This window comes from Prionailurus viverrinus, chromosome A3 (assembly GCF_022837055.1).
Source record: "Prionailurus viverrinus isolate Anna chromosome A3, UM_Priviv_1.0, whole genome shotgun sequence".
Taxonomy (NCBI): Eukaryota; Metazoa; Chordata; class Mammalia; order Carnivora; family Felidae; genus Prionailurus; species Prionailurus viverrinus.
Genome location: NC_062563.1, coordinates 62,725,622 through 62,741,013, shown reverse-complemented (window position 1 = coordinate 62,741,013; position 15,392 = coordinate 62,725,622). Strand labels below are relative to the sequence as shown.

Genomic DNA, 15,392 nt, shown 5'->3' with positions numbered 1-15,392 from the left:
TGCCACTAGGAGCATGTAAACCCCGAGGCCAGGGACGGGCCTTTGGGTTGTACCGAACCCCCAATTCCACAGTGGGAACCTAATTTACTGAATCAGTCTTCATATGTCAACATCCTCAGGGCATGGGTTTATTGACCATGCAGGAATCTTAGCGTACCCAGAAGTCTCCAGATTCATAGCCCTTTCCTACAGCTGAGGACACCCGGGGCAGCGGCCCATTTCAGCCACCGCAGGCCCTCCAGACCAGTCACGTGTGGGGAGGACTTTTCAACTGTCTCTATCTGTGGGCATGAATTACAGAATCCAGGCTGGGGCTTGTTTTCCTTACAAGTATCTGGGCCCTCCTTGTACCACTACTTAGATAGGGCAGTGGCTTGGTGCACACTGGGTGGTAGTGGGGAAGTTCCATGCTCCGCATAGCTGAAGTGTTCAGGACTAACAATTCCTAGGGCATAGGTAGGATGGAGGTAGCCTTTCCTCCCCTAAGCTGGTTCAGAGCCCCATCCTCACACAAGCCAGTCCATACAACCTTAAGCTCTAAGAAGTTCCCCTCCTTTTACCCCTCACTCCCACTTCGCCTTCCCAGAGTTCTGGGAAACCAAGCCCCTCCCCACTCTCCCTGCCTCCCAGTGCCCTAACTTCTCCCTTTGGCCAGAAGCCAAAGCTGGCTTGAAGAGGCTGTGGCTCTGGTCTGGTTCCCAGCCTCACAGCTACCACTGTGGGAAAACACTGGCGCCTGGGCTATTCCCCGACTGGAGAGGGGCACAGGCAGGAGGGTAGAGACAATATTAGGGGCAGCTGACCCAGAACTATAGGGAGGTGAGGCTGGTCCAGCTCAGAATGTTTTAGCCCAAATGTCTTATCCCTACCACAGTAACATTGTTTTCTCGATTTTATTTGTCAATATAAAAATACTCAAATATTTACAACAAATAAATACGCGGGGACACAATAAGTTACACTGTTAGGAGCCCTCCTCCTAGGGCTGGGAGAGGATATGCAATATCCACAGCATGCCCACCCTCTCTCCTCCCTCCCCCTCCCCCCACACAACCTTTCCCAGCCCCATAAGGGAGGACATGTATAAAATACCACTGAACCCCAGGGCCAAGTGGGAGGCCCCTCCCACCCTTGCCCCAAACACACAGGAGAATCCATCTCCCTCCCCCCACCCTGAAAACATTCACAGCCCTAGGAGCAGGACCAGGCCCACCCCAGAGCCCTGGACCCCCCAAAAGGAGCACAGCACCCTGCCCAGCCCACCCCCATATGTACATCGCTGCCCCACACTGGGACAGGTGGGGGTAGGAGAGGCAAAGTGATACAACCCCTTCCCCTTCATAGCTCCAATGACTCACCAGGAGGACCCCCAGGCCAAGGGAAGACTTGACAGAAAAAGGAAGACTATCACACACACACATACAGGCACACACACAGAAACAGAAAGACTATGTCACGCACACACACACATGCACACACCCACATACACGTACATATAGATACAAACACACCCACATCTCCAACTTCTGCCTTGAAAAGTTTTGGCTGCTGGGGTCCCATGTGTCCGTGATTCACAGCCCCTCACAGAGAGGAGGAAGATGCCTTCTGCGAGGCTGGTGCCCTGGTGAGCCACACCAAGTGGCAGTGCCCGTGCTGAGCAGAGCAGGTCCTCATGGCCGGACGGGTGCTGGGCAGGGTCTGTCCCAGGCCGAGCAGGTGCCCGCGCCATGTCCCTGAGGTAGCTGATGCCTGTGCAAAAGTAGGAGCTGCACCTCCCACGCTGCCCCTGTGAAGCGGTGGGGGCCCCTCATACCGAGGACTCCTCAGGATTGGAGTCCGGCAGCGGCTGGCGCTGCTGCAGCTTGCGCCTCAGTTCATCAGCGAGCTCTGGCAGCGGGTGCCCAAGCCCGCCGCGGTCCTCCCCTCCCAGCTGTAAGCGGACGTAGCCATTGGCATTTGAGTTCCGCCCGCCCCCCAGGTGAAGCCGGGTCGGAGAAGGCAGGGGCTGGCCGGGGATGCCTGGAGGTGGAGAAGGGGGCCCGCCCCCGGGCTGGCACCGAGCATGTCCAGGCACAATCTTGAGGGAGCCGTCCGAGTAGTAGTAGCCAACAGGATCCCAGAGTTTCTCATCGGCCTCGGGGCCAGGCCTGAACGGGGGGCTGGTAGGCTCCTTGGGCAGCTCCAGAGGGTACACCAGGGTCCTCTCCGCCGCCTTGGCACCTTTTTCCAGTTCCTCCCGCAGCCGCCGGCGCAGGGACAAAACAAGCAGCAGCAGCACCAGGCACACGGCCCCCAGGGCCACCACAGCCAGCCACACCAGCCCCAGGTTTTCCAAGGGTGCCCGGGCCTCCAGGGTCACCGATGGACCCGCCACCACAGCCACCAGGTAGCCTTCAGCAGCCAGCCGCGCCCCCTGCTCCTCTGAAAAGCAGTGGTAGGCCCCGGCGTGGCGGGGCTGGGCGGCCATCACAACCAGAGCCTGTAGGCGGGCATCATAGAGGAAGGAGCCGGGCTGTTCGGCAGGCAGGTCCCGGCCCCCAAAAGTCCAGCGGGCATGGGCCAAATTGGAAGAGAGGCGGCAGGGCAGCACCAGGTCTGTGCCTGCCACCACGGTGATGTTTTTGGGTGTGAGCCTGACTGCAGCAGTAGAGAAAGAGAAAGCAGAGTTAGCACAGGAAACTCAGGGCCACGGGGAGATGCAGACATTCCAGCTCTGGCCTAGGGCCCATCCTACTGGGAGAGGGACAGAAAAGACAGCTCACCTTTCTTATTGCCACGGAGGTTACAAATGCCTGAGGTGTCTGAGACTGTCACGTGCTGGATCAGCAAGGACCTGGTGGGGGAAGCAGGGTCTATGGGCATCCTGACTCCATCCACCCTGCCCTTCACCCCTGGTTCCAGCATGTGCAGAGACCCACTCACCCAGAGTGGCCACCCACGGTCACACAGCGGCTGGTGTTGACACTCCAGGCACAGTAGGGGTCCCGAGCGAGGACGCAGTCTGCGCAAGAGCGGTACTTCATGCAGTCAGCCAGGGGCAGCTGAACCAGCTGAGAGCGGGAGCCTGCAAAGAGAAGCTTCTGCAAGAGAAGCGAGGCACAGGACAGTCAGCCAGGCCAGGACATGGCCCAGGGGCAGCTCGGACTGCTACATGAGAGCAAAGGGGCAAAAGGAGCCAAAGCAGGAAGAGGGCAATGCTGAAGTCTGAGGAGAGAAATCAAAGGACCAGAGAACACGCAGCGGGCTTATTACAAGCCATACACAATCCTAAGCACCTTATAGATGTGACCTTCTTAGATAGGAACAGCAGAACCATGAGGCTGAGGAATATAATCACACACACGCACACACACACACTCACACACACTCCAGTACAGTATAAATAGTTCAGGAAGTGTGTTTTCCGCTAGGCCCGTCAGCCTTCACAATAGCACGAGCATAGCATAAGGTGTTTTCCTCTCTTTGAATGGTGACTGCCAATCTGTGTTTCTTCAACTACAGACTTTCTTTTTGCCATTATTCCATGTTCTGGAGAACAATTTGAGCCATGATAGTTGGTCAAAGGCAAGCACATGAAAGTTCAGGGGTGTCACAAACAGACCAGAAGGGGAGGGTAGCACTTTGGGGAAATGGTGAACGGGTTGGGACTGGAGGGCAACTGGCAGCCAGTAGGTAGCATCATGAGCACATCATAACAAATGCAGTCCAAGAGGCCCGACCAACAGTGGCACCATCAGAGAAGAGGCTGTATGTAGCAGAGGCACAGCACAACCTCAAGGGGTCCGAAGGAAGCGTGGAAAGCAGCTGCCAAGGCCCGATGCTGGGAACACAGCCCCACGGGGACCTGGCTATATATAACGCCCGCGGAGCACAGATTCCGTGAGCACTTGTTTCCTGGAACTCGCCCAAGCTAAGCGAGGTGTGCTCGAGTGCCTCCCCACCCCTGTACTGGCCAAGCAAAGGACTAGGGAAGGTGTAGGGACAGGTGGGTGGGGCCTGATTACTACCTTGCTCCGGGATAGGACCAAGCTTTCCACAGGCTCCTGGTCAAACACCTGTAGCTCCTCGATCAGGTGAACCCAGGGCCCCAGGCTCACAGCCTTAAGCAGCCAGCCGTCTCCTGTGGGGGTTGAGGGAGGACAGGCGTAAATGAAAGGACACGGGGCCCCTGGGGCATCTCCAGATCTCCTTGCCGCAGACACACAGGCCTTCTTCCAGCTTCCAGTAGCCATGCCCACATAGCCACGTGCCTACCTGTGCCAATGAACAGCACTGTATAGGTGGCTCCATCAAGTCCTGTAACCCGGTCAGCCACCAGGTGGGTGAAGTTGGTGTCCTTCTTCACAAGCAAGGGCCGGCCCCACCGAGGCCCTACTTGCTCCTCCATCAGTGGGTGCTTCTTGATGAAGTTGAGGGTGTTATCAGGCAGCTCTAGAGAACTGGTATAGCCATGGCGTCGGTGCCAGTTGTTGATGCACTGGGGAGGGGTGAAGGGGGGAGAGCTGTCACCATGTGGGAATGGTACTGCGGCTGAGGGCAGGAGCCCATCCCTGCTCTGGAGGACTCACCGAGCCTGGCCGTGGGCTGGGTACTGGGTCAGTATAGCGGCCCCACTTCTGGGCTTGCTCACGGTACTCCTTGTAGGGACCCTCAAATACCCTCTGGATCTCTTCCAACTGGTACTCGCAGACTGCTGACAGGTCCACATCGCCCCTGTGAGGACAAGGGAGGGACCCCGAGTCAGGCGTGGTGCCCACTTTACTCCAGCTCATGGCAAGTACCGGGAAGACAGGGACCAGCACAAAGCAGTCGTGGGCGTGTGCAATGTTGTTGTCAGCTTTAATATACCACTGGGGGCAGGACACTGTGCATCTCCCCCAGGGAGGCTTTGAAAAGGGGCAGATGCCCAACATCTTCCTTGGCTTCCGGTCAACTGACCACTTGGACTTCACCCAGAAGACTGTACCCACAGATCCCTTCCTCCCACCCCTAAGGATTCCTGGCCAACTCACCATCGTGCACGAAAAACCCCAAAGAAGGTGGTGTTGTGCCAAGAGGCATCCTGAAGGGTGTGCAGTGCCTGCAGTTGGTTGAAGTAGAGCTGCCAGTCGGGGGCAGAGCACACCAGCCTCGCCTTCAGGAACGTGGTCCACTTCCTCTGCAGGGTCCGTGCACCCCCCATGTCGCCCTGGCAGATGGCAAGGGGACACTGCCAGTCAGTCCTGCCAAGCCGGCAGGGCTCCCAGGGCTCACCACTGCAGGACTCCGTACCTTGCAGACTCGGGCTACCCGAGCCACCACCTGTTCCGCATAGCAATCATACTCCACTGCCCGCTCACTGAAGAAGAAGTAGACCTTGTCATCGTCCCCTGTGAAGCTGCCCACACTCTCTGGTATGTAGGCAGAGCCTACAAAATGAGGTTCTACAGGAAAGAGAGAAGGGTTAGCGGGGGAGGGGGTCCTGGGACCCTTGCAGGGCCCCCCACCCATGGCTCCCCCTGTCCGCACACCAGCTCCTCCAGGCTCACCATTGAGCCAGAAGGCCAGGTATTCTGTCTTCATGGAGTGGTGAGGGCCCATGTTGCGCAGGATAACAGGCTCTGTACCTAGGAAGTTGTTGAGCGTGGCCGAGTACAGCTCGCCATCTGTGGGAGACAGATGATCAGGTAGACCAGAAGTGACGTGAAGACACATTCGGGACACACAGCCCCAAAGCGAGAACAAGTTCTGGGGGACTCCCCAGCCTGCAGCATGGACAGCCACTCACCCACAAGGAGACCAGTGTGGCCCTTGGCTGGGTCATAGGGACATTTCCCCTTCCCATCCTCAAACTCTCCACGCTCCAAAGTGAAGGTAAGCATGTCCTAGGGGTAGGGAAGAGACGAGGAGGAGGAGATGCAGAAGTGCCCAGGAGGGAGTCCAGAGAAGGGCAAGGAAGGGGACTGAAAGGAGAAAACAGCACTCACGATGTAGGTGCATTTGGGCTGGAAGGCGTAGGTACCACAGACGTACAGGTGGGATGTGTTGTAGGGCTGCAGGAAGCGGATAAAGTTGAAACACTCCGTCTGGGGAGAGAAAAGCATCCAGTTAAAGTATGAGGACCTGGCACTTGGCACACAAAAACCAAGAATGGGTCTGGGACCAAGGGAGAGGGTGGGGGTGGGGTAGTCAGCATGCGCCGCGAGGCCTGGCCGGTATCAGGGGCTCTGGCTTTCCTGGTGGTATCCTGAGCACTCACCTGGTTACTCTTCCCTTTCTGGATACACTCGGCCTTCTTCTCAGCTGGTGCCTCCCATGAGATCTAGGAAGAGGAGGGGGCACATCAACATCCCAGGTACACACTGAGCATGTGCCACAAGCATGGCCTGTGGCAGCCACATGGGGACACCAAGTGAGGACACACAGACCCCATTCTTTGGGACGGAAGAAGAGGACAGAAGCCCCAACCCGTCCCAAAGCTGCAGGTGGGGGAAAGCAGCATGCCCACTCTGCCAGGAGGGTGGACCTGGACACTGAGCAAGATTTCCACAGGGGAGAACAGCATAGGGGCAGCAGGGTTGAGGGGACAGCTTGATCAAGCAAAGCCCCTTTGGGCCCTGCCACTCTCATCACTCCTGTGTGCCTCCCGCTCCCAACCACCCCCATCTTCCCCCCCCTCCCCCGCCCCCCGCCTCTCACCGCTCCTTGCAGCTCTAGCGCCTCCACACTGAAGGCAAACAGGGCCTCCCGGGCCCCCACATACAGAAGTCCTGTCTGCTCAGTCAGGGTCAATGTCAGGAAGTCCTGGATGCCCGTTTGGGAGAACCGCCGCACTACTGTGGCCAACTCTGCAGGGACAAGGGGGTAGTGAGCAGGGTGGTGAATGGGAAGGCCTTCCTGGAGCTCCAGGCATCCCCCTCCCCCCAGAATTAGCCTTCCTCTCTACAGTGGTCTCCTGGCCCCAATCACCCCTGTTCCCACACTACAGCCAGCACCCCACAAGCAGATCCCAGCCAAGCACCCTGACTGGCAATAAAGGGCCTTCTTTAATAGCCTTTTGGCTCTAACAGCTCCACCCAAGCCTCCCTGGCCTTTCCCAGCCTGGGAGGAGGCAAATCTGGGCTGGTAAGGAGGAAGGAAAGATATCTCAGCCACAGCTTCCGGCCAGAGGAAGCCATCAGACTGATGGCCCTCACTCTCAGGGTCAGCAGCACCTCTGGCTGCTGAGCTGGGCTCTTCCCTCTCCCAGCTTCCTCTGCTACTGCTTCCTTTTTCACTGCCTGCTACCCACATCAGGGTCTGGCGAGGCCCTGGCCCCTGATTCAGTAGAGCAGTAGGTACAGAAGTTGTAATCACTCCTTGCCTTTGGAAACTCTTCACTCCAGCAGGACCTAAATCCAGGCTGCCAGAAATACGAGAGCAACTGGCTGCTGGGACAAACAGGGATGACAGGAAGACTTAGTTGGGGCTAGGAGGTCAAGCCAGGGTGGTCAAGGGAAACCAGAAGCTGGGGACCACAGACAGAAACTGAAGCCTTGGGGCTGAGAAGCCTCGTTGTCATTCACCATGCAAAGTACTACAATATTAATATAGTCACAGGATTCCTACATCAACCCCCAAAATAGCTGCTGACCTGTCTTCAGGGTCCCCCTAAACCAGTCTTAGTCTTTTGAGCCAGACACAGGCTGTCAAGGGAGGGCTTCATTAGCACCCGAGTGGAGCCTGTGGGAGGTGAGCTCATCCCAGGTCCCCAGAGCACAGTGATGATACAAACACCTGACATCATCTCCTACTACAGGTGTGTGTGCTCACAGGACTGTCAAGTCTGCTGTCCCCCCCCATGAGCACATGCATAAACACATCCAGGGCCACCAGAGGGCACAAGTGTCAGGGCAGCAGAGGGGGTCTATTAGGGTTGATAAGGGGGCTCCTGGGGGCAGAGAGCTAGAAAGACTTTGGGGAAGGGGGTGACACTCTTTGCTTTATGCCTGTCCTGGCTCAGTTTTGTCTCTGTGGGCTCTCAGTGTAAGCGCTAGTTCCAGAAGTAAGGCATGGAAGAGTGATAGAGAATGGTTTCTCTTCTTGCATAACAGGACCAGACAGGTCCTGTCTGAAGGAGAGATATCCCAGGACTCCCAGTTCTGGGTCCCTGGGGTCACTCACTCACATTTCTTAGAAAGCCGTGTCCGATACATTGGTGGGTTTTGAGCCCAATAACAGAATAAAGCTGGCATGATCTACAAGCAATTGCTCTTCTCCCCCGAGTAGTCCCTCCTGGCCTTCCTCCTCAGGACTTTAGGCACTCACCCCCAGAAGATACCGTCTTCCGGGGCACCAGGTTCCACCACACCTCAGCCCCAATGCCCAGGCCCCACAGCCCCACTGCCAGCAGCCAGACAGCCCAGTGTGGGGCCATGGCAAACGCCCCGGCTCTAAGCTCCAGGCCAGCTGCCCTGCTGGGGGAAAAGAAAGGGTCAGAATCATAGCCAGAGAAAACAGACCGGAAGGGGGCCCACACAAGCCCAAGCCGGGAGGCAGTGACAGGCTTTCCCAGGAGGCCCCTGGATTCCCCACTTGCCCAGTCCTTGGAGCAAAGACCTAGTCCCCTCCCACACCTGGGTCCAGCCCCCACAGGTTTGGAAGGAGCTGGGGTCCCCCAGAGGGGAGGAGAGGAGCTGAATCAGCTGGAGGAGTGGACACTCCAAGAAGCCTTCTCTAGCCTCCAGGCTCTCACCCACTCCCTCTCAACAGGAAGTTGTTTGAGAAAATAAAAAGGGGGCCCCCCTCCCCCACACTCAGGCCTGACAGATTTGAGGATTTCTTAAAATAACCTCTGGAAGCAGGACCTGCCCCCACTGGGGCTCCAGCCAACCCCAAGATGTACTTCTGGCACGCAAACCCCTTGGCAGGGTGAAGGGGCATAGGGTGGGTGGGCGGTGGCAGAAGCCCCCCAAGGAGAGAGACTTAATGCAGCAGGCGTGAGGGGGTCCCGGCCCCAGCCTCTCCCCTCCCCCAGCGCAGACAATAGCCAGGCAGAGCCCCAAACACCGGTTCCACATCAGCACGGCCGAAGTGGGGCCGGGAGCCGAAGGGGCCCAGCTTCCCGAGGCCCCTTTGTTGCCCAAGAAGGGAGGCAGGAAGTGGGTGGGATGGGCGTGGAAATGACCCGGGCCTCATCCTGTTCCTCGCACAGCCTCCTAAGAGACACTAACCCTCGGGCTGAGAGATGGCGGGACAACAGAGCCGGCTCCAGTCTAATCAGGGATCTCCCCACGACGCTCTCAGGCGGGGGCGGGGGGAGACGAGGGGTGGGTGGGGAGCGCGAGAGGGGTTCCTCTTCGACCGCGGGGGACGCCCGGTGCAGGACAGGCGCCTGCTGCGCTCCCCCAGGATCTGACAAACCTTCCCAACTCAGGGATTGCGCCCCCGGGACCCCAGCCTGGGCAAGCCATCTGGATTAATTTCTACTGCCCCAGCCCTCCAGTGCCAGGTACAGAGACACAGAATCTGGGGACCTGCTCACCCCAAAACAAAGGGTACCCAAGACCTCGTCCTTGATCACCGTCACTGCCGCCCCCCCCCCCCCCAGATTCTCCCCTCCCCCAGCTCCCGGGATTTGAACGCAAACAAAGCGGCGGCGCTGGGAGCGTGGCGAGCCCGGCCTGCGGACGCCCCCTGTCGGCCCAGTATCCCGGCACTGGAAGGGCGGGGGGCTGGGGATACGTTCACCCCTCCCTCCTCCGTCCCCCCAACACACCCCCAGCCTTCCCTCTGCCCCTCACCCTAGGCCAGGGCCAGACCCCGCGGCGCGCTCGGAGAATCGCCAGCACACTGGTTCCCCCACCCCCAGCTCTTCCCAGGGCGGGGAAGCAGGGGCACGGCTGGGTGGGGGCTGGAGGAGCGCGGGGCCCAGGCGGTGCGCCCCCCACACTCGCCCACCCGGACCACGGGTGGCACGAACAGGGCTTCCGCGGCTGCAGGGTGAGCGCTCCTGCCGGGGACTGTGCGGCCCGGCTCGGGTCGGGAGCTTGGCTTTCCAGGACAACCCGCCTCCTCAGCCTGAGCAGGCGGGCGGGCGGGGGGCCGCGGCAGGGAAATCCGATCCCACAACATCGGCCTCAGTCCAAGCCCGCCCCAAACTTTCCGTCGGGGGTGGGGGAGCAGGGGGCAGCTCGGGGGCCTGGAGAGGATCCTGGCTGCCGACCTGACAGCAAGGGGGACCCCCGGTCCCATCAGCCCCACTCCCCCTGACCAGTCTGCGCCTCCGGACGCTATGGCTGCGGGCACTGCTCGCCCGGCTCCCGAGCCCCCGCCTGGCAGCCCGCGAGGGGCGCAGGAAGGATCTCGGACGGACAGCTGTCCCCGCTGCTACCCCTCCCTGCGCCCCCAGACTCAGTCCCTCGCGCGTGCGGCAGCCCCTGACCGAGTCGGGGGACAAAGCGGCGGCCCCGGAGCCCTGGCGCTCCCGCCCCGCGCTACCCTGGCCTCACTCACCTCTTCTTCGCGGCTTGAATCCCTGGGCGCCGCCCTCGCGTTGGGCTTGGATCACGGTCCGCCCCTACCCGCGCGCCACCGCCCGCCTGCGCGCGCCCGCCCTCCCTCCTCCGCTGTCCCCTCTGCCACCGCCCCTCGGTCCCGGCTCGGCTCGGCGCCCCTGGGCTCGGGCTCCCCGCGCCACCGCGCCGGGCGCCGGCTCTTTCTCCAGAGCTGCCGCCGCTCTCCGCCCCCTCCCCCCTGACGTCAGGCGGGGTGGGAGGGGGTCGAGCGGAGGCCGGGGGCGGGACGCGAAGGCCTGCCCCGGAGGGGGCTGAGACCCGCCGCGACCCGCCGGTCTCCCACCTCCCTTCCCGCGGGCTCCGACCCCCGACCCTCCCCGCGCCCTGCCGCCCCGCGCCTCGAAGTCCCGGACTGCGCCACCGCGCCGGGAGGTGGGGCGGAGGAGGGACTCCGGGCATTGCCTTAGGGGGATCGGACTCACCCGGTCTTTCTGAAGTGTCCCCTAAGGCCAACTGCGGACTGGGCGACCGGAGTCAGGAATGGGGTTGAGGGGCTCCCCACGCTGCAGTTACAGGAACGAACGCAAGCCACCTCGGAGCGAGTATCCGAGGGAGGGGTGCAGGAGAAACCGAGGCTCCTCTTCGGGGCGGACCTAAGTGGTCTCTCTTTTGCCCCCCAGTTCTACTTCGTTTCTTGGCCCCAACGCCCACTGGCCCCCGCAGTCAGACTGGAACGGGTCTTACCAGCCAGGATGACCCACTCATCTCCAGCGAGTCTGCCCCTTGTTTTTCATGCTCCACACAGAGGGGCAGCAGCACCCTTACCCAGCTCCCGGTGAAGACAACCCTCCACTCCTGTTGCACAGAGCCTACCCCCAAGAAATGACTCCTTCTGATGCCACTGGGTGACTGAATAACAAGTGACATGAGCCCTGGTTTTCAGATGAAAGCGGCTGAGGGGAGCCGCGCTGGAGAACGAACCACCACCTTTAGAACAGCCTGCCTCTGCCCACAGTGGCTCCTAGAAGTCACTTGTAGCTCTGGCCTCCGTGCTGGGGTGGACCTTGCCAGCTGGTTCTCAGAGCTGGGCAGGTGGACAAACTCCAGGGAGGCCGGCCCACCGGCACCCAGACACAGATGCCTTGCCTCCTCTTGGCTAAGGGCAAATGACAGAGGTAGAGTCTGGAGCCCCGAGGCTCTGGTGGTAACTTTAAGCGGGTGCAGTCCTGGAGGGGAGGAACACTAGGGCCCCGTCAGCAGATCTGGATTATAAATCAGTCCCGACAGGAGCTTTTGTTCTGAGTTAAAACTTGGCATCTGAAAGTGGAGACCAGAAGAGTAGTGGAGATAATTGGGAAAAGCAGCCCAGTTTGGATTCAGTAACAATCGGGTCTTTGCTGGTACACATAAAGGCCCCTTCTCCCGCACTGGCCAAAGCCACATTTCGCAGCTCCTTTCCACCAGAAAAAAAGCTGTGATCTTGGAGATGGCTGAAGATAGAGGGCAAGCCAGTTAACAATTAGCATGGGGTGGGCAGGGAAGGCGCTGTGCTTCAGCTGGCAGGGAGGAAGGTGTGTAAGACTCATCCAGGTTAGACCCTGGGTCTATTTGTAAGTGGAAGTAAACTGATATGCAAATGCACCTTACATTTGTTCTGTGCTTTAGACTTTGCAATCTGCCTTCACATACATTTCCTCACATCATCCTCACGGCCACTCTTTAAAAGGTAGGTATTGTTTCTCCGATTGTATAGATAAAAGGAGTCTTAGAAGGGTTAAGCAACCTGCTTAAAGTCACGTTGATAATTAGCAAGGTCAGAATGTCAAATCAGGTCTCGGGATTCCCAATTCTGTCTTTCCACCAAGTCAGAGTGTATCCAGACAACTTTTAAGCCCCAGTGTATTCCCTGCTGTTTTTCCTCACCCCCACCAGGCAGAGACTTGAGCTCCTGGCTCCACCTGCAAAATGGCCCCAGTGGAAAGTTTCAAAAGGTGGTTTGGTTTCACTGGCAGGGACAGTCTTCTGTGCCTTATGGCAGGCTTTTCTGTTCCTGCTAACAGACTCTGGGAGCCTTTCCCTCCCAAATGCTCCTCAAAGATAAAGCTGCAGCTCCCCCGCTCCCCTCTTCTACCTTCACTCATTTCCTGCTGTGTTCTGTTCATTTCCAGCACTAGCCTTTTCTGTGGGTGGGTGGGCAGAGGATAAAGTTTCCTGCATGACTACTTGCTCATGATTCATACTTATTAATAAAAGCACAACTGGTCAAAAATGAGGATTCCTGGGTTTTAAATTAAGAAAAAAAAATACACTAAAAAAAAAAAAAAAGAAAAAGAAAAGGCTCCCGTACCTATCCTGTCTCCCTAGGGCCTGTCTGGCATATTCTTTTTAAGGAACCCACCCACCCTTCAGGCCTTGGCCTTGACAGACCCTCCTGCTCACCTGCCTTTGGCCAAGTCAAGAAAAGGCACAGATATGCTAAATGCCTTCTGAGGTTCTCTAAGGACCCACTGGCAGCTCAGCGCAGGCCAGTCCCTACAGATGGGCCCTGGAAGCTTTTTTTTTTTTAAGTTTTTTTTTTTTTTTATTTTTTTTTTTTAAAATTTTTTTTTTTCAACGTTTATTTATTTTTGGGACAGAGAGAGACAGAGCATGAACGGGGGAGGGGCAGAGAGAGAGGGAGACACAGAATTGGAAGCAGGCTCCAGGCTCTGAGCCATCAGCCCAGAGCCTGACGCGGGGCTCGAACTCACGGACCGTGAGATCGTGACCTGGCTGAAGTCGGACGCTTAACCGACTGCGCCACCCAGGCGCCCCTTTTTTTTTTTAATTTATTTTGAGAGAGCACAAGCAAGGGAGGGACAGAGAGAGAGGGGGGAGAGAGAATCCCAAGCAGGCTCTGCACTGCCAGCACAGAGTCCAACCTGGGGCTTGAACCCATGAACTGTGAGATCATGACTTGATCTAAAGTCAGGCGCTTAACTGACTGAACCACCCAGGCGCCCCGGGCCCAGGAGTCTTATCTGAACAGCAAGCCCCCTCTTTTTCCTCCACATGTTGGTCATGTGCCATGGTGTCCCTCATTTGGGTTCTTTACCCCTAGCTCTCATGAGGCAGTTTTTGGATGGGGGAATGGAGCCCAGGGTTCACCCTGGGGTTCTTCAGTCAGCACTGCCTGGCCAAGTTCCAATGGATCTAGGAACTGTTGTCATCCCGCAGAGGGGGAAATGAGAAAGCCTGGGTGAGCTACCCTTTGGGGATCTTTCTGAGGGCTTGGGGACTGAGGTGAGTGGGGACATAGGAAAAGGACTTCCTCTTTCTACTTCCTCCTAAAGGAGAGTTATCAAAGCTGTCCACCTGGGAAGCCTTTCCCTTCCCAGCCCCTCCCTGCCACCATCACCAAGAGGAAGCAGGAAAACATCCGTCATCACAGCCCCGGATGCTGCTTTTCCAGTGGCTTCAATCAGGATATCCCTCAGCCTTTTCCCAGGGGCTTAGAGATCTGGAAAGGGCAAGCGGTGAAGTTGCCAGCACCACTGTGGAATTCTTGGCCTAGAGGAGATTGAGTCTCTAACTGGTCCCGGGCCCGTTTGAGAAGATGTGGTCAGCTCCCAGCCAGTTCCAGAGAGGGCCCGTTACATGTCCCAGGGAATACCGGACGCCCTTGGGTGATCTCGAAGTGCACCCCTCTGCTCAGGTTACAGCTAGGTCTCTGGAGGAACTGAGTACTCACCAACACCTCCTTTCTCCTTGGTATCTATTTCCCTCTTGGGGATGAGTGTGTTTGGGGAGCAGGGGAGGAGGGGTCAGTGCACAAGAATCAGGATTGGGGGAAGGGCTCCAGATGTCTATGCTGATGGACAGCACCATCTCTTTCTCATAGCCACATAGAGGCGGCTTCAAGAACTGGAAACTCCCCTGTTCAGCCTCTCGGGCCTCTCTACTCCCTCTCTGCCCTTGGCAGTGAGAACAAAGAGGGGAAATTTCAAAGGTGATTTCCAGGTTTCCAGAGCAAACTGAAGAGCTGAGGATTAACTGTCAGGATGTGCAGTGTCAGAAGCAGGGGCAGCCCTGAGGGAGGTGAAGGAGGTTGGCTCACCAGAGCCTTTGCTCTTTTATCAGAGGATCTCAGGCCTACCTGATGCCGCTGGGGCCTCAGTGGTGCTCCGGCCAGGAGGGCCTGTGATGCGGCCAGGAACAGAAACCAGAACTCTGAGTCGAGTCACCCTGGGCATCCAAGTCACCCTGGCCAAGGACTTCTTCCACCTCTCACCTGGCAAAGGGAACATGGCAGGGAGATGACCCAGAACTCTGCCCTCTGAATTATAGATGCCCCCAGCTCCCAGCATTCTGGGCACCCAGCAAGGGAGGCAGCCATGTCTAAAACAGGCCCAGGAAGTGATGGGCTACCCTTTAGGTCTGCAAATTGAGCCACTTGGCCTGAAGGTCCTTTATTTTGAGGGGGGTCTCTCTCCTGGTTAGCCTGACTTACCCTGACCCCTGTGGCATGAAAGATCAAAGGAGAGGGGCACATAAACAGAGAAAGTCGTAAGCACCAGCCATGGTGAAGCTCCACCGGCAGACACTCGGGTTGAGCTGAGGCGTAGGCACAGGCCATCCTCTACTACTTCCACCTTTCATGGATGGCCCTTGCAACACCCCCTTCCAACCGAGAGTCAGGAGGAGCCTGAGACAGAGAATGGGGATACCCAGGGCCTTCCCGGCAGTGGGGGCGGGGCACAGGGCCCACTTACTTCTCAAGGGGGGGCAGGTCAAAGACAGCCAGCACTTCACTAACAATCAAGGCCCACAAAACTGATCTTGGGTAAAGCTGAGGGAAAGCAATAGCAGTATCCAGAGCTGTCTTTTGGCTCTGCCACCAACCTCCCCCCCCCCACCCCGCTAGCCCCCCACCCCGAC

At 58.1% G+C, this 15,392-nt stretch overlaps 1 protein-coding gene across 3 annotated transcripts; it reads right to left on the bottom strand.

Annotated features, from left to right (window-relative positions):
• Window positions 1-1,215: 1,215 nt before the first annotated feature.
• SEMA4C (semaphorin 4C) lies at window positions 1,216-15,356 on the bottom strand. Of its 3 annotated transcripts, none has more exons than XM_047853406.1 (15): window positions 14,611-15,356; window positions 8,287-8,435; window positions 6,679-6,827; window positions 6,239-6,301; window positions 5,967-6,065; window positions 5,768-5,864; window positions 5,529-5,645; window positions 5,272-5,423; window positions 5,013-5,188; window positions 4,569-4,713; window positions 4,255-4,477; window positions 4,008-4,120; window positions 2,923-3,080; window positions 2,763-2,833; window positions 1,216-2,637 (listed from the first exon to the last, which is right to left on the bottom strand). In XM_047853406.1, exons 2-15 carry the CDS (start codon window positions 8,393-8,395, stop codon window positions 1,808-1,810), a joined length of 2,502 nt encoding a protein of 833 aa, XP_047709362.1. In that variant the 5' UTR covers window positions 8,396-8,435; window positions 14,611-15,356; the 3' UTR covers window positions 1,216-1,807. The 3 variants fall into 3 exon arrangements, with proteins under 3 accessions (XP_047709362.1, XP_047709360.1, XP_047709361.1); XM_047853404.1 differs by lacking the exon at window positions 14,611-15,356 and adding an exon at window positions 10,474-10,821; XM_047853405.1 differs by lacking the exon at window positions 14,611-15,356 and adding an exon at window positions 10,474-10,821 and having other exon boundaries at window positions 8,287-8,432.
• Window positions 15,357-15,392: the final 36 nt, after the last annotated feature.

What these genes read in the sequence shown, in the direction of transcription:
- SEMA4C (XM_047853406.1), bottom strand. Translation starts at nt 8,395, where the DNA reads ATGGCCCCACACTGGGCTGTCTGGCTGCTGGCAGTGGGGCTGTGGGGC. An exon ending in AGAAAGGGAAGAGTAACCAG is followed by an intron (nt 6,066 to 6,238) that starts GTGAGTGCTCAG and finishes TTCTCTCCCCAG; the next exon opens with ACGGAGTGTTTCAACTTTAT. An exon ending in AGTGCTGTTCATTGGCACAG is followed by an intron (nt 4,121 to 4,254) that starts GTAGGCACGTGG and finishes CAACCCCCACAG; the next exon opens with GAGACGGCTGGCTGCTTAAG.